This window comes from Somniosus microcephalus, chromosome 8 (genome assembly GCF_052327205.1).
Source record: "Somniosus microcephalus isolate GS21.2 chromosome 8, FLI_Smic_1.0, whole genome shotgun sequence".
Lineage (NCBI taxonomy): Eukaryota > Metazoa > Chordata > Chondrichthyes > Squaliformes > Somniosidae > Somniosus > Somniosus microcephalus.
This window is the reverse complement of record NC_140994.1, coordinates 42770710-42795495: the sequence shown is the minus strand read 5'-3', so window position 1 is coordinate 42795495 and position 24786 is coordinate 42770710. Positions and strand designations below refer to the sequence as shown.

General features: G+C 43.5%; 1 protein-coding gene across 3 annotated transcripts in view; it reads right to left on the bottom strand.

Annotated features, from left to right (window-relative positions):
• Positions 1-913: 913 nt before the first annotated feature.
• Positions 914-24786, bottom strand: part of abraxas2 (abraxas 2, BRISC complex subunit) — a 39817-nt gene continuing 15944 nt past the window's right edge. For all 3 annotated transcript variants that reach the window (XM_085994628.1, XM_085994630.1, XM_085994631.1), the window contains 6 exons: positions 15600-15666; positions 14255-14445; positions 13747-13866; positions 11373-11457; positions 9769-9883; positions 914-4966 (listed from right to left, as the gene is read on the bottom strand). In XM_085994628.1, the coding sequence (XP_085850754.1) occupies positions 4515-4966; positions 9769-9883; positions 11373-11457; positions 13747-13866; positions 14255-14445; positions 15600-15666 (1030 nt within the window). In that variant the 3' untranslated portion in view covers positions 914-4514. The remainder of the gene's footprint in view (positions 4967-9768; positions 9884-11372; positions 11458-13746; positions 13867-14254; positions 14446-15599; positions 15667-24786) is intronic.

The following is a 24786-nucleotide window of genomic DNA, read 5'->3' as shown; positions in this document are numbered from 1 at the left end:
CATTGAGGCTTCCACCAAAAGCACCCTTCCCATCAAATGGAAATTTAATTATATGGAGTTGCAATTGCCAAGGTTGACTGCAATAGGAGAAAAATATAAAAGGCTGCAGAGTACTATCAAATGCCCATCGTGGACCTAACCTTATCCCCAATGCACTGATTTCAAAATCAGTGTCCCAATCTTTGCATAGCCTCACCCCATCCACGTGATTTCTATCAGTGGTAGAACTTTCAGCTGTCGACCCTCCTGATCTTTAAAAGTACCTTCTTAAAACCTACCTATTCAACCAAGCCTTGTCACTTTCAAATCACCACTGTACTCCTGCCCATTTTTACTCTTCTGTAAAAATCTTGGGATATTTTTCTAGTTAGCAATGCTATGCAAACCACTGGTTCCCAAGTAGAAGGACACAGGTCCACTATTGATTACATTGGGGTTGTTAGAAGCATCCTATAAAAATACTTGGTGCCCTGTGTACAAGAATATAATGGCAACATAGTATTTTCTAGTCCAGATCAGTTTTGATTCTATTGCTCAGTTTATTGGTCTCAGGTTTGTGGATTAGTAGTAGTTTTAAAGGCTAGAAATGATCTGGGGGGGTTCTGGAGAGAAGGAAAATGTCCTTAAATTTCTGTAGAATTGCTAAGGCACATTTTATGCAGCAAATTCAAACTACCATTGGAAGATAGCTGGTGAGAAAAATTGGATTCAGTGAAATGGCAACTGGTTTCTCAATCATTTGAATTTGATATTGCAGTGTCAGTGAATTCTAGTACAGTTTGCAATTGAACTCAATGCAAACTAGTCAGAGCTAACCCAGAATGCAACCAGAACAGTCTGATCATTCAGTATAAACAGAACATACAGGGCAGCAAAGGGATAAAGTTCAGCAGTAAAAACATGATATCAATGATTAAGTGGCATTTCACACTTTTTATTTTCAATAGTTTAAGTATTCCCAAGGACAGGGAAGATAATATCTGTTAAGAGGTTTCCTTTGCCACTCATTTTTACAGACATTGCATACAATATTTTGGGTATATGCATATAAAAAATTAACTGCATCTTTGTACTTTCTACATTTCCATTTAGCACTAACTTGCTGACTCCAAATACTTCATAGACAGTGCAATGCTAAGGTTTGTTCACTGTAACTTTCTAAACTGCCAGTGAATACTTTATAATGCAGAGAATCAATCTAAGTACATTCTACTAAATGCCAACACTGGTATTCAAAACTATGTAGAGTAGGTAATCAACAACCTTCCCTCTCCAGTGATCTTGTCACTAGGATATAGTGCCACCACTGTCATCAACTACCTTGTGATGCTGTACCATAGGCTAGGTCAACAATTACTGGAATTATTCTGAATAGATAGTAAATGGTGCAGCAAGTATTCAATTTCTCCCCCCCAAGAAACCAATTGAGCATAAATTAACAGCTAGAGAATACTGCCAGAATATTCCACACCAGTAAGCATTTCAAATTTCAGGGAAAGATTTGGTCCTCAAGGAGATTCCATCTCTTGCTCTGTTGGGAGTGCTTTGTGCAATTTCATGAGAAAACCCTTGGGAAGCCAGTCTTGAACAGAAAGTGGTTCGATAGTGGTATATGGATGTTGGACATTAAACATCTTTAGTTTGTCAAAAAGTTCACTGGGATTCATTCCTACTACAGTCCCAATTTATGAACACCACAAAGTATTACTGCAATTGTAGCCTGAATATTCTGTACAGTATAAATACATTTTGTAAAACAGCTGACACCGCAACTCATCAGGGCCAATCTTGTGTTTTAAAAAAAAATACAGCAGCCATTATGGTGTCTTAGAAAATCTGTCACCAGTAATAATGGATACAAAGTCCAGCAAATACAAATGGAAATGGTGCAATACTCTGATGATTATAAGTCAAGATCAGTGTGTTCATTAGAAGTTATTTGTTACTGTCCACACAAGACATGGCTTCTTAAACTGCAATGAGTTAAAGATTTGTTTTTTGTTTTTAAAAACAGGAAAAAAAGGGAAAAACTGGTTGTCAAAATTAAAAATATATAAACTTAAATTTAAGGCCCCAGGATACAGTCATATAAACTGGTGAGAACATGAATAGGCGTTTTAACTTTAGTCAAGTCCTATGCAATATTGTGAGTAGCAAACATTAGCTATCATCAATTTCTGCAACTGTATAGCATATAAGCTTACTGAAAATTAAAATAGGCAACCATTAATTTGGCTGTCATTTAAATCTGAATTTTGGTGCTTATAAGGTAAGGGATGACTGCTGGTGAAAGGAAGTGTTTTACACTTTGTACACAGGTTAGAGCATTACACTCATGTCAAATTAAATCAGAGCCTCTCATCACGAACAGGGAACATTAACCAATCTCAGTGTACTCCAGAAATGCACCATTGTGCCACTTCCACTGCTACTAACCTGTGGCATTTTGGTAGACATGATTATGTGCAGCCTCTGAATTTAGAAGCCATGGAAGAAAAATGTATACAGGATGAATTGAATTATGCAATAATGTTTACTGCTTATACTGGTATGAAGTATTTTAGTACCACTGAAAATAGATGCATTTTTCCAGACTTCAGAAACTAATTTTACAATTGATCTTTTCAAAAATGAAGTTTGACACAAACTTGAATTAATTTTATTTGTTTACTTTTAACAGCTACATTTATATTAATTTTGATTAACAAACCCAATGAATATTGCCCAGTTTCAAATGTTGCATCTGCAAAAGTTTTCTATAATTACCATTTACAAATACCACGTTAATTTAGGAAACTGTATTTAGTAAGTTGAGACTCAAATTTTGTGCAAACTTCTGTAATCATTTGACGGTAAGAACAGTATTCACGTACTTGTGAAATATAAACGTTGCTGTTCTGATTATACAAAATTGTAACATCAGTCAGGGATCAAACAAAGAGAGAGAAAATCCAAATGAGCCATTAGTACATTTTCCTTTCATGTTAGTTAGCAAGTCAAATTGAAACCCTTATAAAACCAAACTGTTCAGATGTAATGCACATCAAATCAGATTGTTACTGATAAAATGATGGGGAGGATATATTTGGTGTTGTACAACAGTTTGAAAATACACTGACAGCTTAAAAAAAAGTTTTGAATGAAGTTAGGTAAAATGTGATCAGAAATTTACCATAGATGCCCTCAGGCTCAAAATCTGCTTGGGGAGTTAGTTCTCTTACTTTGAAATGGATACGATGCATTGCACTCTTTTATATATATATATATATACACACACACACACACACACACACACAAAATTCCTGAGTACAGGATGGGTACATTAATGTAAAAGCTCCCTGTGACTGGTAAATGTAGCCCAAGAAACAGCTTGTACACATACTTGTCTCAAGTTGTACAAAAGATTGTCACCCTTTCAAAGATTAGACAACTACCCCAAAGAAAAGATTGACTAATGGATTTCCTAAATTTAACTTGATATTTTTAAATCTTAGCAGCCCCATTTTGGACAAATTCAGAAGCCAGCAAATTAAAACACTTAATTCTTGTACACTTCTCCTACAGGATTTGCTTCTGTTAATTTCAATAATTTTCCTTTAACTCTGGTTGAGCCAACTTGATGGCTATCGTCTTTTATGAACTGAAACCTCTTCTCGGCTCCGTTTAAAAAAACGCCTAGACTAAAAATTTGGCAAACAGAATTGCAATAAAATCAAGAAAATTACAGCACCCAAAAAGGAATATAGCAATAATTCTAGTAAACAGGAGCAGTGAGCAGTAGATTATTTTTATATACAAATTTTGCTATACTACCACCAGTCAGGCACATCATTGATGAAGAAACCAAAGTTTTTTTGGATTACATACTAGCAATTTACATTTCCATTTTTAAAAGGACTGAATGGTTAAGTGCAGTGATACAGTACAGTGCACTACACAACTTCAAAATGTCCAAATAAGACAGTCCTACTCAGATAATCTCACAACGTGCAAGCTAAAGCAATTATATAATCAATCTTTGTTCAAATTCGGCTACAAAGAATTGAACAAGCACTAATTTGGCTCTTAATGGGGTGAATTTTGAAGGCCGCTGACAACGTTCCCTTTTGTGAGCCTGCAAAAAAGGCAAAAACAAAATATAGTGCAAGAGGTACGGTATTGTCAATTGAAAACAAATTCTTCATTAGGTACAGACCCAGCAGCGATTGGTTTAAAAAAAAATATCTGGTGCTACCATTGTGTGCCAATAGTTGGTATTGTGCCTTTGGAAGCAATTTTTGGCCATTACATAGGAACCTTTCTAAAAAGTGTACAGAAAAATAATCCTACATCCTGTTTATCTGAAATGACACTTTTCACAAGGCAATAAACCATCACATGTAGGATATTTAAGCTTTCTGCACACAGCAACTTTCCTGTTACACATCGATGCAATTGCTTGGCCTGAAAACCATCTTCTTTCTCGCATCTTTCAAAATTAATGTGCATCACAAAATTAGTGCCATAAGAGTCTGTTATATTTGTGACGTTTGAGGGCCATTTGTATCTTCATCTGGATGTGAATTCGGACACATTTCACCCAACGCAGTGTATTCACTGTCAGATGTTTCTGAAGGTTCGTGCAAGCTTACATAATTGTCCTCTTCTTTATTAACAGTATCTCCATGTGCTTTTTGTGATTGGGGACTCCCCATTCTGCTTCCATAGTAGTTGGGAGCACTTGTGCTTGGTGAAGCTTTACCAGCAGAACCCACACCCTGTAACCGAGGCACATAACCACTACTCATCACCTGCAAATTGCCCCTAGCAGTATCAGATAGATCAGAATTAGGCAACAGAGCAATAGAGGGATCCAAGCTTTCTTGCATATGTACTTCCATTACTTGTCCAGGACAGGTCCGCAGGATAGGCATATGCGCTGAATTTTCTTCCGCTAATCCTCTATTCAGTGCAGCTTCTTGAAGCTCTAAAGTGGAAAAATAACAAAGAAATTATTAGAAAGTACAGGTAGACTATCCTTTATCCGAAAACCTCGGGACCAGCCGAGTTTCGGATAAAGGAGAATTTCGGATTTCGGAAGGTGGGTCGGCGGGGGTCCGCGGGGGGGGTCGGCGGGGGTCGTGCGCACGACTTACGCTGACGCTCAGCGTAAGTCAGTCGGGGTCGGCGGGGTACGGGGGTCGGCGGTTGTCAGGGCTGGCGGGGTCCGCGGGGGGGGGGGTCGGCGGCTGGCGGGGTCCGCGGGGGGGTCGGCGGTTGTCGGGGTCCGCGGGGGGGGTCGGCGGTTGTCGGGGCTGGCGGGGTCCGCGGGGCGGTTGGCGGGGTCGGCGGTTGTCGGGGCCGGCGGGGTCCGCGGGGGGGTCGGCGGTTGTCGGGGCCCGCGGGGGGGGGGGGGGGGGGGGTCGGCGGTTGTCGGGGTCCGCGGGGGGGGGTCGGCGGTTGTCGGGGCTGGCGGGGTCCGCGGGGCGGTTGGCGGGGTCCGCGGGGGGGTCGGCGGTTGTCGGGGCCCGCGGGGGGGGGGGTCGGCGGTTGTCGGGGTCCGCGGGGGGGGGGTCGGCGGTTGTCGGGGCTGGCGGGGTCCGCGGGGCGGTTGGCGGGGTCGGCGGTTGTCGGGGCCGGCGGGGTCCGCGGGGGGGGGGTCGGCGGTTGTCGGGGCTGGCGGGGGTCGGCGGCTGGCGGTTGTCGGGGGGGTCGTGCGCACGACTTACCCTTTATCCGAACTTCCGCAACCGGAACCCTCTAAAAACCGAAGGTTTTTTCGTTCAGCGTAAGTCGTACGCACGACTTACGCTGAACGAAAAAACCTTCGGTTTTTAGAGGGTTTCGGTTTTCGGAAGTCCGGATAAAGGGTAGTCTACCTGTACTGGATACATTTTATCATTTATGCATTTGCCCAAAGAAAACAGTTTAAATGTTGTGGTGTTCTAGAAACCTCTACATTTTGCTGTTGGGTGGTTGCTATGGCACTGGGAGCTACAGGTTTTACAGAATTATTGGCTGAAGCAGTTCTACAATATAAATGCAGCAGCAGTAGAGCACGGTATATGCTGCATAGGGAATAGCCTAGAGGGGAGGGTTTGTACACTACATTGTGATGACAATGTTGAAAACATAGCGAGTATGTCACAGCTGTGGCTGCAGAGCACTACAGAATTTTAAATCGGGGTTTAAAGTGATTTGTCTCGGCTATTGATCCAGGACAGCATGTATTATAAACTACAGTCCAGCTACAATGATTTGCAGTAGCTGTCCAAAGTGTTTAATTACTTACCATTTTAATATTTTGTAACTTTTAGGCTGTAGCAGGTTTGGGGAAATCCCAGTCTCCCTGGGCCATCTGATTTTACAAGCTTCAGCTTATGTAGTAACATTATTACAGTAATAAAACAAATTCAGCAGAGGCTTTAACCCAAAACTACTAAAATGTGCATCTTTGAACTGTTGTAAATAGTACACCAAATCTGCTTATCTGATCATCCATCGTCTCCTCTATTTGCTTCCTTATGATTCTCGAGCACATTTTTTTTCTACCTAACCTCCCTTCCTAGCTTTAAAACCTTTACTTATTTTCTTTCACAACAAGTCCATTTTAGAGGCAAGAACGAACAGACTGGGTTGCCCTTGGTTTAAAAACAACCTAAAAAGGACAATTCTCAGCTAGTTGAAAGCAAGCACGTTTACATTCCAAAATCAGAAGCAGCTCTGCTGACTAGATGAGTAACCGCTCTTGCACTACTGAGTCAATTGTTTCTCCATTTCTTTCCAAATCCGTGCTTGGCAACTTGGGGCACAAATAGTTAAATCGAGCAGATTGACTTTGCAGGCTTAATTTTAATTTTGAGAAACTAATGGTCTATCACACTGCTGAGGAATATTTTCAAACTGGTATTAATCTAAAAATACTGAGTCCCAGAATTTAGACCTGTATAATTTTGATTAACTTTGCTATCCACCTACAACAGGCAGCAATGAGCATAAATAGAAACATAGAAGATAGGAGCAGGAGTAGGCCATTCGGCCCCTCGAGCCTGCTCCACCATTCAGTGCGATCATGGCTGATCATCCAAATTCAGTACCCGGTCCCTGCTTTCTCCCCATACCCCTTGATCCCTTTAGCCTTAAGAAATATATCCAACTCCTTCCTGAATATATTTAATGAACTGGCCTCCACCGCCTTCTGAGAGAGAGTTCCACAGGTTCACCACTCTCTGGGTGAAGAAATTCCTCCTCATTTCTGTCCTAAATGGCCTACCCTTTATCCTTAGACTGTGTCCCCTGGTTCTGGACTCCCCCGACCATCGGGAACATCCTTCCTGCATCTAGTCTGTCCAGTCCTGTCAGAATTTTATAAGTTTCAATGAGATCACCTCTCATTCTTCTAAACTCCAGCGAGTACAAGTCCAATCGACCCAATCTCTCCTCATACGTCATTCCTGCCATCCCAGGTATCAGCCTGGTGAATCTTCGCTGAACTCCTTCCATGGCAAGAACATCCTTCCTCAGATAAGGCGACCAAAACTGCACACAATACTCAAGATGTGGTCTCACCAAGGCCCTGTACAACTGCAGCAAGACATCCTTGTTCCTGTACTCAAACCATCTCGCTACGAAGGCCAGCATACCATTTGCCTTCTTAACCGCCTGCTGCACCTGCATGCTTACCTTCAGCAACTTGTGCATAAGGACACCCAGGTCTTGTTGCACTTCCCCTTCTCCCAATCTATTGCCATTTAGATAATAATCTGCCTTCCTGTTTTTGCCACCAAAGTGGATAACCTCACATTTATCCACGTTATAATGCTTCTGCCCAATCACCCAACTTGTCCAAATCATCCTGGAGTTTCTCAACATCCTCCTCACAGCACACACGCCCACCCAGCTTTGTCGTCTGCAAATTTGGAGATATTACATCTAGTTCCCTTGTCCAGATCATTTATATATATTGTGAATAGCTGGGGTCCAAGGACCGATCTCTGCGGTACCCCACTAGTCACTGCCCACCATTCGGAAAAAGACCCGTTTATTCCAACTCTTTGCTTTCTGTCTGCCAGTTCTCTATCCAAGTCAATACCCTGCCCCCAATCCCATGTGCCTTAACTTTACACGCTAATCTCTTATGCGGGACCTTATCGAAGGCCTTCTGAAAGTCCAGATACACCACATCCACTGGTTCTCCCTCATCTATTTTACCAGTTACATCCTCAAAAAATTCCAGTAGATTAGTCAAGCACGATTTACCTTTTGTGAATCCATGCTGACTTTGTCCGATCCTGTCACTGTTTTCCAAGTGCTCTGCTATTACATCTTTTATAATGGACTCTAGCATTTTCCCCACTACCGATGTCAGGCTTACCAGTCTGTAATTCCTTGTTTTCTCTCTACCACCTTTTTTGAATAGTGGGGTAACATTAGCTACCCTCCAATCCATGGGTACTGTTCTAGATTCCATCGAATGTTGGATGATGATCAGCAATGCATCTACTATTTCTAGGGCCACTTCCTTAAGTACCCTAGGATGTAGATTATCAGGCCCTGGGGATTTATCAGCCTTCAGTCCCATCAATTTCCCTAACACCATTTCCCTACAAATACTGATTTCTTTCAGTTCCACCCTTTCATCAGACCCTATGTTCCCCAGCATCTCTGGGAGGTTATTTGTGTCCTCCTTTGTGAAGACAGAACCAAAAATATGTATTTAGTTGGTCTGCCATTTCTTTGTTCCCCATTATAAATTCCCCTGATTCTGACTGCAAGGGACCTACACTTGACTTCACCAATCTTTTTCTCTTCACATATCTATAGAAGCTCTTACAGTCAGTTTTTATGTTCCCTGCAAACTTACTCTCATATTCTATTTTCCCCTTCTTAATTAACCCCTTTGTCCTCCTTTGTTGAATCCTAAACTGCTCCCAATCCTCAGGATTATTGCTTTTTCTGGCCAATTTATATGTCCTCTCCTTGGATCTTACGCTATCCCTAATTTCCCTTGTTAGCCATGGTTGAGTCACCTTTTTTGTTTTATTTTTATGACAAACTGGGATGAACAAATTCTGTAGTTCATCTATGCGGTCTTTGAATGTTTGCCATTGCCTATCCACCGTCAACCCTTTGAGTGACATTCCCCAATCGATCCTACCCAACTCGCGCCTCAAACCATCGTAGTTTCCTTTATTTAAATTTAGGACCCTAGTCTCCGAGTCAACTACTTCATTCTCCATCTTAATGAAGAATTCAATCATATGATCGCTCCGACCCAAGGGGCCTCGTACAACAAGATTGCTAATTAATCCTCTCTCATTACATAATACCCAGTCTAAGATGGCCTGATCTCTGGTTGGTTCCTCGACATATTGGTCCAGGAAACCATCCCGTAAACACTCCAGGAATTCCTCCTCCACAGTATTGTTACCAATTTGGTTGGCCCAATCTATATGTAGATTAAAGTCACCCATGATGACTGCTGTGCCCTTATTGCACGCTTACAAGATGTAAACAAACTTAGATTCAATTATGCCTTTATATAGCAAACACTTTCATCCAAGTATTTTTCGCTTCAGTTTAAAGATATTTTTGCTAGAATAGCTCTACTTTATTGCAGTTTGCGTACTTACAGGATTCTGCTAGCTATGCAAGCGAGAGTCGGCCTACTCATTTGTTTGTTCAAGAAAATTTAATCAGTTCTTGGTGAAAACCACTCAGCGTTGATTTTTTTAAAAAAAGTCTTTTTTTCATCCTAGCAGTATGCAATTTTATACTTCAGTTACTTACTCTTTTCCTCCTCAATCTCTCTTTTCCTGCGTGCTATTTGTTTCTTCAGTTTATCCACTTCTAGCAGATAACTTTCAACTGTTCGTTCACTTTTTTCCACTTCTCCACATACAGTCTGAAGTGTTAAAATAAGGTAATTAAAGTACACTATATTAATGGTCTTTAATTCAAATAAATCAACAACAACTTGCATTTATATAGCGCCTTTAACATACTAAAATATCCTAAGGCGCTTCACAGGAGCACATTCAGACAAAATTTGACACCGAGTCAAAGACGACGACGTTAGGATAAGTGACCAAAAGCTTGGTCCAAAAGGTAGGTTTTAAAGGAGTGTCTTAAAAGGAAGCGAGGTTGAGGGAGGGAAATCCAGATGTTGGGGCTTAGACAGCTGAAGGTACGGTCATCAATGGTGGGACAAAGGAAGTCGTGGATGCACAACAGGCCAGAATTGGAGGAATGCAGAGTTCTCGGAGGGCTGAAGGAGGTTACAGATGGGGTGGGGGCGAGGCCATGGAGGGTTTTGAACACAAGGATGAGAATATTAAATTTGAGACATTTCTGGACAGGGAGACAATGTAGGTCAGCGAGCACAGGGGTGATGGGGTGAATGGGACTTGGTGAGAGTCAGGATACGGGCAGCTGAGTTTTGGATGAGCTCCAGTTTATGAAGAGGGGCAGATGGGAGGCTAGGCAGGAGAGCATTGGAATAGTCAAGTCTAGAGGTAACAAAAGCATGGATGAGGGTTTCAGTGGCAGCTGAGGCAGGGGCAGAGGCAGGCGCTATTACAGAGGTGGAAGTAGGCGGTCTTGGCGATGAAGAGGATATGGGATCGGAAGCTCAGGATTGGATTCTCCACTGAGATCTTACCAAACTGTTTTAGGGATTTAGCAAGAACAAGTTCCAGAACATCAGGTGAAGTGACTGAAAGCTCTCTGCTAATGATAGGGCAGCAACAAGGGAATGTACAAGAAGGTGGAGTCAGAGGACAAAAAGGTGTGGCAAGGGATGCATCGCTGGAGGAGGTTGCAGAAGTAGGGAGGTGCGAGACTTGTAGAGAAATCCGAATACGAGGACTAGGATTTTAAATTGGATACACTGGGGGACAGAGGTAGGGCACAATGCGGGCACAGCTGCATTTGACAGGTTGAACAAGTTAGGAGTTGATGAAGCGAGTTATTATTAGGTCGCCTCAATGCAATGCAGAATTATCCTCCAGGTAGAGCAGGAAAAAAAATGTACCTAGCAGGCGAGTACAAAACACGAGGTACAATGGTACTCCCTGGTGTTTCAGACACGTGGGGGAAGGGATCAAATCATACCCAAAGCGCTCAGATCGCCATATGTAAAGTCATATATGCACTGAACAAATTGTCAAAATTTGATACCATTAGCTCCTCTCTGGCATGTATCTGCAACCTTAATCCCTTGAAGCTAGCAAGATCACAACTGGGTACCTGGTGCACAGATTTTTTTTAAAAAATATGCACATCTACACAATTTATAGCAAAACTAAACATGAATTAACTTGAAGCACATTAGTGAGACTTTACATTCAATTATTCCTAGTTCAGTTAACTCCCTACATGATGATCTAACTTACTTGCAGTTTTTCCTGAAGCGCATTGTACACCTGATAAATGGCCCTGATATCTTTAATCACTCCATCTTTGTCAAAGAACTCAGCCCTGTGTAGAGAAAATAAAAAAACAATAGCTTATTAACTCAAGCTTGAAAGTGCATTTATGCACCATGTTTAAGAGCTACACACCATTCCAAAGGACATTGTAAATCAAGGCCTGTTCGCAATACTGAATGGTAAAGAACTTAATTATTTAGGTTTTAGTAACTGCGTGTGATTTTTAAGTGATATATGGGTTAGTGACTGGATAATTAACAAATTAAGTTTTGTAAAGGTAACATTTAGATGGGATGGGCATATTGAGCAATAAGGCCTCCTTGTTCTGTACTCATAACACAATATCTAGCAGCTTATTATATGTAGTCTTCATAGCTGCTGAGATACCAATAATACTTTTAAATGTTCTGAAATACTGCTACAGATTGATAAAGAAAAAAAGATTGTGATTCAAAAGAGACATACACCATCACGTGTATTCAAATTCAAGCTTTTCTTTATACAATTTTAATTCAGTAGCCTTCATTTATTGTTACCCTGAAAAACAAGTCTAACATGCACCTTAGCTGTTAGTGAAGTTAGATTGGGCCAAGCAGATAGAAAACCATTTCTGTCCTCCAAATTTCTCCGCTTTCCCCTTTCTCTATGTTGAAGCATGGTTGCAAAGGTCGCATGCACACTTTCATATTTTGTCCAACTCACTGTTATTCATATGTGAGCCTCAGTGTCAACATTCTATTTGACCCATGGGGTTGTGGTGGCGGGGGGGGGGGGGAAGAAAGAGGAACGAGTGAGTTTAGCATTACAGCTCAACCATCAGGTCCTCATCTGATGTTCAGTAGGGGCAAGCAATGGGTAGCAATCAGGAGAGGGAACTGTAGCCACTTTTCTTCTCCTTACCAGGGACATGAAAATCAATTGCAATATGCCTACTACCTGGCGGAGCTCAGAAAATTCAGGCAGAATGGTGCTCAAAACCTTGTGGTTTGTATGGCTCAACTATTCACTAGATGGTGAATACCCAACAAAATAATTTTATTGCTAATTTCTGCACAAAGTTCAATCCATGTGCACACCATCATGTCCAGATTGCACTGGATAAAGTGTGGACAACCATCTCTAAATGGAATGGAACCAATCAGCTCATAAATGCAGTCATCACAGCAAAAAATGAACTGTAGTTTGTCACAACTATGTGAAAAGACATGAAATGTAATTCTGCAGGAATATACTAGGTGATCAAATTATGACTGGTCACATTACAAGTTCATGTGACTTTCAGTTACATACCAAATTGTGCAAGGTCAATTTCAAGCTCATTTTGATAGGATCCCTGCACTTGTCAGGGTCTGTCATGGATCAGAAAACAACATTTTCTTGCAGTGCTGTAAACTGAAATTAGATTCATGAAGCAGTAGACAAGTTGAAACCAAGTTGCTGTTTTGTAACCTATGCACCAATATAAATACCAATGAAATTAGATGTCAAATATCAACAGCACCACTTTTTTTTTTTTTTTTTAAATAGTTACGAAGAACGGAAAATGCTGGAAACACCAAGGGTCCCTATCCGAAATGTTTTCTCTGTTTCTCTCTCCACAGATGCCGCCTAACCTGCCGTGTTTCCAGCGTTTTCTGTTTTTGTTTTAAATTTCAAGCATCTGCAATATTTTGCTTTCATCTACAAAACACATCCTTATTTATGTCCTTTAGATGTCATCAGGCTTAGTGGTTTACAGGAGTTAAGATCCCAGTAATGGGAGAGACCATAAGTTCAAGTTGCCAAAATCATAAATAGAACGTAATACTTGAGAATAGATATGATAGCAAAATACTGCGGATGTTGGAAATCCAAAACAACAGAAAATGCTGGAAAAACTCAGGTCAGGCAACATCCGTGGAGAGAAATTTGAGTTGACATTTCGGGTCGAACCCTTCTTGAAGAAGGGTTCAACCCGAAACGTCAACTCAAATTTCTCTCCACGGATGTTGCCTGACCTGAGTTTTTCCAGCATTTTCTGTTATTGAGATTAGATATGTTTCACTGAGCAATTAGCAGCGAGACTGCTATAAGATGCGACTGTCATATTAGCTCAGAGCAACATAAGAAACTGATAATGTCCCAGAAACCACTGCACATCACTGCAATGATCAGCAGATAGATATTTACCGAAGACTTGTTTCCTGACAACATGCACATACTTCCTACATGTTACTGAACAGACAAGTTTAGATACATAGACAGCGTCACTGCAGGGTTTTCAGAGTCATCTCGCTACATATCATTTATTAAAATATTTTTTGTTGGAATATTTTGAAACTAGTAGTTTAATACTCACCCATGTTCTGTTACCACTTTGTCATAATTCCACGATGTGTTTGGCACCGAGGAACTCTTGTACTCCTGCTGACTAGTATTCCCCAAATTAGGGATTGAGAGTGAAACTCTCTGATCATACCTTGAGAGAAAGGTAGGACATTTTAAAAACTTAAAATACCCCATGGCAAAAAATATCTGTAATTCCTGCATAAGACAGTTGCATGAGTTTTTTCTTAAATAGATTGAGTAACAATATAACTCATGACAATGTAAAGGTTTCTATACACTCAAGTATAAACACATTCCAACTTCAGTACTTTGTAATTCTAGTTAACCCATAATCGCAAATATATACAGTGAACCTACTAAGATTGGTATCTTTTACTTACAATACACACATATCCAACCATAGAGTCAACATGCTGTGAGGTGGGGTGAAAGAGACTTAACAGTTTTACTAGGTGGTTATGAAATGCTCAAAATCTTTAGAATTCATTCAATAAATCGAAGCAAGCTAGAATGCTTACCGGCGATTGGGCCTAAAGAGCACATACTCCAACGCATGTGTTGAGTTGTTTGCTGTGGAGATGAAGCTAAATAGAAGGAAGACTAGATCAGGCACTCCAAGGATGTTTGTCAGCTGTTTATGGATAATATGTTCTCTGTAGGACATCTGCTGCTGTGTATTCCTTCTAAATCTGTACCAGCCAATAACATTCTACAGAAGGAGGAAGCTATTAGGACTTTCATGCGCAAGAAACCCATTTTACATAATTACAGTGCAACACTTAGCTTCAAATATTCAAATCTTTGAAGGGGCTGGGGTGGGGGAGGAAATTTTTCCTTGAGAAATTTGATTCTGAACCAGGAGAAATTGACACTTCTAAAAATTCAGATATTGTTCCTCCCTTATTCTAAATGTACCAAAAAAAAGCAAAACTATGAGTAACAACCGAGTAGCAATGTAGCCATCTTAGCTCTTTTGTACATAATTATATTTCTGAACTAAATCAAGGGTTGGTGGGGGCACTACAACTGGCCTCAGAGGGAAAGTTTCCATCTAAAGACATCATCTGGAAAGTACGCATGCGGACATCAGATGAAGTTGCATAGCCTTCCAACACAAAAATCACTAAAAACTTAGTATCACAGGTACAAAAAGTAATCGATAAAGCTAATGAAATGTTGGCCTTTATCTAAAGGGGGCTGGAATACAAAGAGAAGGAAGTTATGTTTCAGTTATACAGAGCCTTGGTCAGACCTCATCTGGAGTACTGCATTCAGTTTTATGCACCACACCTCAGCAAGGATGCATCAGCCTTGAATAGTACATCGCAGATTTCCCCACACACCAGGCCTTTGTGTGTTAAATTATGAGGACTGGTTGCATAAACTTGGCTTGTATTCCCTTGTGCTTAGAAGGTTGAGGGGTGATCTGGTTGAGGGGTGATCTAATTGAGGTGTTTAAAATGATAAAGGAATCGATAGAGTAGACACGAAGAAGCTATTTCCTCTGGAGGGGGAATCCAGAACAAGGGGCCACAATCTTAAAGTTAGAGCTTGGCCATTTTGGAGTGATATTGGGAAACACTTTTTCCACACAAAGGGTAGTGGGGAAATCTGGTTATCTCCCCAAAAGGCTGTAGATGCTGGATCAAATTTTCCCCAAGGCTGCAATCAACAGCTTTTTGTTAGATAAGGGTATGAATGGATCTGGATCAAAAGGTGGCTAAATGGAGTTAGAGGTCCAGAACAACCATGATCTAACTGAATGGTGCAACAGGCTCTAGGACTGAATGGCCTACCCCTGGTCCTATGTTGCAACGTTTACCTTAAAAGAACATGCAAAGTTTACCAAAAGTCAATACTTACTTTCCTCCTTCCTTTGAGGATTCTATCCAGGCTTTCTTCATCGACTCTTCCTGCGTAGTCATAAAAACTGAAAAAAAGATTTTAGATTAAAAGGATGTAGTACAGTACTTGTAACAGTATGCTAGATTTGGCAACATTAATATCTTAACGCAAGCAAAAGTCTGAGGACACCTTAAATTGTTCCAAGTAAAATGGGTTTGCTTGGGAAAATATGGCTTTAGAAAAATGTATTTTTTGTTATTTGCACGGATGACAGTGCCAGACAGTGTAGGGACCATGGACATGGTCTACCAGCTGGTTGGGAAACTGAAGTACCACATACACCATCCATGCTCATCACAGGCAGCCGTCTATATTGGACAATTAGCACTAACCATTTGCCAGGTCTATACGAGTCAATTACAAAGGCGCTGCTTAAAATGCATTAAGCATGCAGATGATTTTGGGCAGTTCAGTAAGTTTTTTTTGTCGCACCTCATTAATCCGCTGTATTTACCGATTTACTCACTGCTTCACAACACCCCTGTATCTGCATGATTTTTTTATGCACTTGGGATTTCTGAGTTAAACTTGAGTTGTATGATCACAGAAGCGAGGATTAAATTATCCAAAGAATCACAAGCGCCGCACACATTAAAATAGCCGGACCGTACTTGTAGGCGGGAGTACATATCCTGAAGTTAATTGATCTGGCCATTAGAATGCTTGCAGATGAATGAAAATACATTTATGTTTTATGTTTCTTTGGTTTAAACGGTACATGTTCTTCTGTTGGTCTCAAACATGAGGCACTTGTGATAAGTTTATATATAATGAATCGTAGAGTTGACCGTCTTATTGCTTATAGTGGCAGAACCACCAACGCACCAGTTATAAGTGGTAGGGACTGTATTTTCAGTTATTGGCATTTGAGAAAGTCAAAGTGAAAAAACCAATGACAAACAGCAGCCTTATGAATATTGAAATATTAGATTTAAACATCAGCATTAAGCCAGAGTTTAATGTTGTAGTCATATAATTAGTTTGTGTGCAACAATGCTGGTGCTGCACTACAGAAGCTAAACATAGTACAGGAAACTTTTTTTTAAATCCGGCACCGACAGGTCCGGCGTGGTGCCGGTTGACCAAAAAGTCCGGATTAGAGAGGTATACTTACCAAGGTACAAGAGCCCCGTACACAGCCACAGGTGCCCCGGTTACACGGCACTTGTGCAGGAGTCCCGGTTACACGGCCACAGATCCAGGAACCCCAGTTACACGGTGATATACCTATCAATTCATTCCATGAAAAGCGACGAGTTAAGATAGTAACTATAGGTTTTTATTTGCTAAATAACAGAGCCCACCCTCGTGGGTGATCGGTTCCAGCAAGGAAGAATACTAGCCAAGCAATCACCTTTATACCTGGGCAAGCAGGCGGAGCCATGGGCGGAGTCAGCTGAGGTATGCCTAGGTATAACAGTGTGCGAGGCAAGAGGTAACCTTGTGTAGGTGATAACAACAGTGTAACAATAACAGTGGTTTACCACATTCACCCCTTGTTTAAAATTGAGTCCGGCGGGGTGAAGTGTACTACTAGTTCGTGTATGTCAGTCTATCAGGAGGCCTCGTAAGCCTTTCTGACCGGCGCAGCAGTGGCGGCGGTGGTGCCATATCCGATGTTAATGCTGGTGTCTGCGTGGTCGACGAAGGCCCCTGAGGTTCCGGCATACCGCCTACAGGAGCTGGATTTGGGGGAGTGGTGGGGAATACCCGGTACTGTGCAATCTGGTTGACCATGTCAGATATGCGGGGAAGGGGATATGCGTCCAGCTGGGTGTACCGGTTTATGGTTTGGCTGTAGTCGATGACCAGGCGGTTTTTATTGCCGGTCTTAACGACTACGACCTGGGCACACCAGGGGCTGGTACTCCCCTCGATGATACCCTCCTTCAGGAGACGCTGCACCTCAGAGCTAATAAAAGCTCTGTCCCCGGCGCTGTACCGCCTGCTCTTGGTAGCGACGGGTTTACAGTCGCGGGTGAGGTTAGCGAACAAGGAGGGGGGCGGGACTTGGAGAGTGGAGAGGCCACAGGTGGTATGCGGCGGGCGGTTTAAAAACTGCTGGTTGTAGACTGAGTGGGGGGAGGGGTCCACCGTATGCCAAAGTGACACTTTGGAGGTGGCATTGGAAATCCAGCCCTAGTAGGATGGCAGCGCAGAGCTGGGGCAGGACGAGGAGTTTAAAGTTTTTATATTCCGTGCCCCTAACCGACAGGGTCACCACACAGTATCCGCTGACGTCTGTTGAATGGGACTTCGACGCCATCGAGATCCGATGGCGCGTTGGCCGGACAGTGAGGGAGTAGCAGCGCACTGTGTCTGGGTGAATAAAACTCTCCGTGCTCCTGCTGTCGAACAAGCAGGTCGTGGCGCGGCCGTTTACCTCGATGTCCATCATGGACCTGGACAGATGATGCGGGAGAGCTTGGTCCAGCGTGACGGAGGCCAGTGTATGGCTGAGTGTGCTGCTGTCGTCGGCAGGTGAGGCGGTGGTCGGGTCTGGAGACAACATGGCGGCCGAGTGCGGCGAACAAAATGGCGGAGAAGATGGCCGCCCCCACGACTCACATGAGGCACTGCTGGCGTCTGTGGCCTTGATCAAAGATGGCCACCCCCACAACTCACATGAGGCACTGCTGGCGTCTGTGGCTTTCCTTCTGCAGGCGTTCGCGAAGTGGCCTTTTTTTCTGCAGCCGGAGCAGGTCGCGTTCCTTGCAGGGCAGCGCGCCCTTCGATGTCTCGCTTGGCCACAGAAATAGCAGCTGGCGGCCCGATCGCAGGGCTCCGCTGCCGCAGCAGGTCCCGGGGGGTGGCGGTCCCGATCGATTCCGGGACACAGACGCCGTAGTAGGTCCCAGGAGCGGCGGTATTGCGGCCGGAGTCGGGCCCGAGTCCCACGGTCGCGCAGCACTGTACCCGGAGTACGCCTCGAGGTCCCGATGGGCCACTTCCAGGGAGCGAGCGAGGGCTGTAGCTGCTTTCAAGTCGAGGTCCTTTGATTCAAGCAGTCTTTGCCATAAGTAGTCGGACCGAAGGCCTTTCACGAAGGCATCACGGATATTTCCTTCAGCATGTTGTGCAGCCGATACAGCTTTAAAGTCACAGTCCCTGCCGAGTGTTTGTAGCGCCCGTAAAAATTCATCTACAGACTCTCCTGGCTGTTGCGAGCGGGATCTTAGGAGATGTCTGGCATACATTGAATTTACTGGGCTCCGGTACTGCTCTTTTAGCAGGTCGAAGGCCTCCTTGTATGTAGTAAGGTCCCGGATGAGTGCAAATACTTTAGGGCTCACCTGGGCGGTCAGAACTCTTAGCTTGTCGGCTTCCGATGGCACGCCAGAGGCTACCAGGTAGGATTCAAAGCAGCTCAGCCAGTGGTCGAAGTCGAGGGCTGAATTCGCTGCCTGTGGATTTAGATCCAGGTACGGCGGTCGGAGGGCTCGCAGCCAAGTCGGCTGCTGGGGCTGGTCAGTCATTTCAAAATTTAGCCAATAAAATTGATATACCTATCAATTCATTCCATGAAAAGCGACGAGTTAAGATAGTAACTATAGGTTTTTATTGGCTAAATAACAGAGCCCACCCTCGTGGGTGATCAGTTCCAGCGAGGAAGAATACTAGCCAAGCAATCACCTTTATACCTGGGCAAGCAGGCGGAGCCATGGGCGGAGTCAGCTGAGGTATGCCTAGGTATAACAGTGTGCGAGGCAAGAGGTAACCTTGTGTAGGTGATAACAACAGTGTAACAATAACAGTGGTTTACCACACACGGCCACAGATCCAGGAACCCCAGTTACATGGCCACTAATATATAGTAAAACTTACCTGAACCTACTCTTGAATTTTGCCAGTTAAGAGAGATTTCCGGATATTTAGGTGCTGGTTAAAAGAGAGTTTCCTGTATAGCATTATCATATGGCTGTGCAGTGAAACTACCTGGAAGTGAATTACATCTGCAACTGACAATACTGACCAAATAATACATATTACAGTATTCAATATTTGACTGACCAGAAAGAATGGCTTGAAAAGGCTAAACAAACCTTGCATCTGACATCCAAGTAAAAATTATTTCCAAACTGCAAGACTGCACAAGCTTGTGACCCCAGGGCCTAGAATTTCAAAACAAGCAGTGAGGGCAAACAATACAACACCATGCTGTTCATCTATATTGCTTCAAAAATGGCAACAGCATAAAAGTGACTGAGGATGTGGAAAGGAAACTCTTCCAAGCAAGAGGAGACTTGTATTTTTTGATGGGCTACAGAACTTCATATTACCTCACATGGTCAGGGTTCATCCTCAAATTCTCTGCAGCTACACAAATCAACGTGAAGTTAACATTTAAAAAAAAAATAACCTCCTTGGAGTCTATGAAGGTGCAAAGGTCAGAAGTACTGTTAAACAACAGTAATTCAAACACTAATTTATTTCATCTACCCACACAAGTGTATTCTTGTATCATAATAGAATAAGATGAGACCAGTTGTGCATCAACTGGGAGAGCTGTCCCACAGATGAGTTGAGCAACAGCCTGACAAGTCATACTCAAAGAATCATACTTTTCAGCCAATGTCCCAGATTCCACCATCACCATCCCTGGGTATATCCCTGCCACACCAGCAGGACAGACCCATCAGAGGTGGCGGCACATTGGTATACAGTTGGGAAGGAGTAGCCCTGGGAGTCATCAACATTGACTCTGGACCCCATGAAGTCTCATGGCATCAGGTCAAACATGGGCAAGGAAACTTCCTGCTGATTACCACCTACTGCCCTCCCTCAACTGATGAATCAGTACTCCATGTTGAACAGCACTTGGAAGAAGCACTGAGTGCGGTTTAAACAGAGTGCTGCGAGTTGGGCGAGTCAGGGAGTCTTAATTGTTTGCTAAAAATCAAACTTTTGTCTGTTTCACATTTACTGTTACTGTTTAAAATCTAAATTTCCCAGCTTTAAGCAGGATTATAAAAGGATATACAGGCCTACAATTCAGAGCAGCTGAAGGCAGTTAATTAGGGAAACTAGATTAAACTGGTTCTCCTGTAGCAGGGCAGGGCTCAGCAAGCTCCTTTCTTTCAGGGCCTATAAAAACAGGCTTTGCAGTGAGATTTTGCACTGAGTGCAGTTTAAACAGAGTGCTGAGAGTTGGGTGAGTCAGGTGAGGAGTGGAAGGAGGCGCTCCCTTGCTTTGCCTTTTTTTCCTAACTTTTCACCCTGTAGGAATTGGTTCTTACTTTACACCAAGGAAAGAGTCAGAGAGCAGGAGCAGTCAAACAACAACTGCGAAACCACTAAAGTGACGGCACAACCAGGGAAGGAGCTGATTGGTAAGTAGGACCTGGTGAGTATTTCTACAGCCCCGTCGTTAAAGTAAAAGTAAGGTCTCTAGTTTAGAGTAAGTAGTGTTTAAAAGGAAGCAAGGTCCCTAGTGTATTTAATATTCTTTAATTTAAAGGAAGTAAAGGGAGTAAATAAGGGTAGGACATGGCAGGGCAGCGTGGAGTGCTCCTCCTGTGCTATGAGAAGTCAGGGACACTTTAGGTGTCCAGGGCGAACACATGTGCAGGAAGTGTCTCCAGCTGCAGCTACTCGAAATCCGCGTTTCGGAGCTGGAGCTGCAGCTGGAGTCACTATGGAGCATCCGCGAAGCCGAGATCTTGGTGGACAGCACATTTAACGAGGTGGTCACACCACAAGTAGAGTGCACAGGCAGACAGGAAATGGGTGACCGCCAGACAGAAGAACTAGGAAGGTAGTGCAGGAGTCCCCTGGGTCCATCTCCCTCTCCAACAGATTTTCCGTTTTGGATACTGATGGGGGAGATTGTACCAAGAGCCAAGTCCGTGGCACTACGAGTGGCTCAGCTGCATAAGAGGGGAGGAAAAAGAGTGGGAGAGCAATAGTGATAGGGGATTCTATCATAAGGAGAACAGATAGACGATTCTGTGGCCGCAGACATGACTCCAGGCTGGTATGTTGCCTCCCTCGTGCCAGGGTCAAGGATGTCACTGAACGGCTGCAGGGCATTCTGAAGGGGGAGGGCGAACAGTCAAAGGTCGTGGTTCACATTGGTACCAATGACATGGGTAGAAAGAGGGATGAGATCCTGCAAGAGGAATTTAGGGCGCTAGGTAGCAGATTAATAAGCAGGACCTCAAAGGTTGTAATCTCTGGATTACTCCCAGTGCCACGTGCTAGTGAGTATAGGAATAGGAGGATAGAGCAGATGAATGCGTGGCTAAAGAGTTGGTGCAGGAGGGAGGGCTTTAGTTTCCTGGATCACTGGGTCTGCTTCTGGGGATGGTGGGACTTGTACAAGTCGGACGGTTTGCACCTGAACCGGAACAGGATCAACATCCTTGCGGGGAGGTTTGCTAGTACTGTTGGGGAGGGGTTTAAACTAACTTGGTAGGGGGATGGGATATGGAGTGGAGCTATAGTAGGGGGTGATGCACAGCCAAATAGAGGAAAAATAAGTCAGCCTGGAAGGCAGAGCAAATATGTAATGGCACAAGGGAGTATGGCAAGGCTGGATGGCATTTATTTTAATGCAAGGAGTCTTGCAAGTAAAGCAGATGAATTGAAGGTGTTGATGAACACATGGGAGTATGATATTGTTGCTATCAGAGACATGGTTGAGGGACGGGCAGGACTGGCAGCTCAATATTCCGGGGTATAGAATTTTCAGGCGAGACAGAGGGGGGTGTAAAAGGAGGGGGTGTCGCAATATTAATCAAGGAGTCAATTACTGCTGTAAGGAGGGATGATATCTTAGCAGGTTCCTCTAATGAGGCCATATGGGTAGAACTTAACAAAAAGGGGGCAAGCACTTTGCTGGGAGTGTACTAAATGCCCCCAAACAGTCAGGGAGATAGAGGAACAGATATGTAGGCAAATCTCAAGTGTAGAAATAATAGGGTAATAATAGGAGGGGATTTCAACTTCCCCAATATTAACTGGGATAGTCAGAGTGTGAAAGGCTTAGAGGGTGTGGAATTCTTAAAGTGCATCCAGGAGAGCTTTTTGAGCCAGCATGTAAAGTCCTACAAGAGAGGGGGCGGTTCTGGACCTAATTCTAGGGAATGTAGCCAGGCAAGTAGTAGAAGTGTCAGTAGGAGAGCATTTTTGTGACAGTGACCGTAATTTGGTGAGATTTAAGGTAGTCATGGAAAGGGACAAAGATGGACCGGAAATAAAAGTTCTAAATTGGGAGAAGGCCGATTTTAATATGATCAGGCAGGATCTGGCCAAAGTGGACTGGGATCAGCTCCTTGTAGGAAAATCCACATCAGAGCAGTGGGAGCCTTTCAGAAAGGAAAGAGTACAATGCCAACATGTTCCTGTAAAGGTCAAGAGTGGGACCAACAAACCCAGGATGTCAAGGGATATACAAAAATGGATTAGGAAAAAAAGGGAGGCTTTTGGAAGATAAAGGACTAAAAACAGTGGAAGCCCCCGGAGGAGTTCACTATGGAGAAGGATGATGTAGGCATAGAAATCAGGCAGGGGGATTGTGATATAATTGAACAAATTAGTATTGAGAGGGAGGAGGTACTAGCGGTTTTAGCAGGCTTAAAAGTGGATAAATCCCCAGGCCCTGACGAGATGTATCCCAGGCTGCTGTGTGAGGCAAGGGAGGAGATTGCAGGGGCTCTGACACAAATTTTCAGAACCTCTCTGGTCACAGGGGAGGTGCCAGAGGCCTGGAGGACAGCTAACGTAGTGCCATTATTCAAGAAGGGTAGTAGGGATAAACCAGGGAATTACAGGCCAGTGAGCCTATCAGTGGTAGGGAAATTATTGGAAAAAATTCGGAGGGACAGAATTAGTCTCCACTCAGAGACAAGGATTAATCAAGGATAGTCAGTATGGCTTTGTCAGGGGGGTGATCATGTCTAACCAATTTGATTGAATTTTGAGGGGGTGACTAGGTGTGTGGATGAGGGTAGTGCAGTTGATGTAGTCTACATGGACTTCAGTAAGGCTTTTGACAAAGTCCCACATGGGAGACTGGTCAAGAAGGTAACAGCCCATGGGATCCAGGGCAATTTGGCACATTGGATCCAAAATTGGCTTAGTGGCAAGAAGTAGAGGGTGATGGCCGAAGGTTGTTTTTGTGACTGGAAGCCTGTGTCCAGTGGTGTACCACAGGGATTGGTGCTGGGTCCTTTGCTGTTTGTAGTGTTCATTAATAATTTAGATATGCATGTAGGAGGTATGATCAGTAAGTTTCGCAGATGACACGAAAATTGGTGGAGTGGTAAACAGCGACTAGGGAAGCCTCAGGCTACAGGACAATATAGACGGGTTGGTCGGATGGGCAGAACAGTGGCAAATGGAATTTAACCCTGAAAAAGAGAGAGATGATGCATTTTGGGAGGACTAACAAGGCAAGGGAATACACAATAAATGGTAGGACCCTAGGAAGAACAGAGGAACCTTGGTGTGCATGTACATAGATCCCTGAAGGCAGCAGGGCAGGTAGAGAAGGTGGTTAAAAAGGCATATGGGATACTTGCTTTCATTAGCCGAGGCATAAAATAAGAGCAGGGAGGTGATGGTGGAGCTGTACAAAACGCTAGTTAGGCCACAGCTGGAATACTGTGTGCAGTTCTGGTCGCCACACTATAGGAAGGATGTGATTACATTGGAGAGGGTGCAGAGGAGATTCACCAGGATGTTACTTGGGCTGGAGGGCTTCAGCTATGAAGAGAGACTGGACAGACTGGGGTTGTTTTCCTTTAGAGCAGAGAAGGCTGAGGGGGCACCTGATTGAGGTGTACAAAATTATGAGGGGCATAGATAGGGTAGATAGAAAGGAACTTTTCCCCTTCGTAGAGGGGTCAATAACCAGGGGGCATAGTTTCAAGGTAAGGGGCAAGAGATTTAGAGGGGATTTGAGGAAAAACTTTTTCACCTAGAGGGTGGTTGGAATCTGGAACTCACTGCCTGAAAGGGTGGTAGAGGCAGGAACCCTCAACATTCAAGAAGCATTTAGATGAGCACTTGAAATGCCATAGCATACAAGGCTACGGACCAAGTGCTGGAAAATGGGATTTAGAATAGACAGGGCTTGATGGCCGGCGCAGACACGATGGGCCTCTTTCCGTGCTGTATAACTATGACTGAGGGAAGCAAGGGC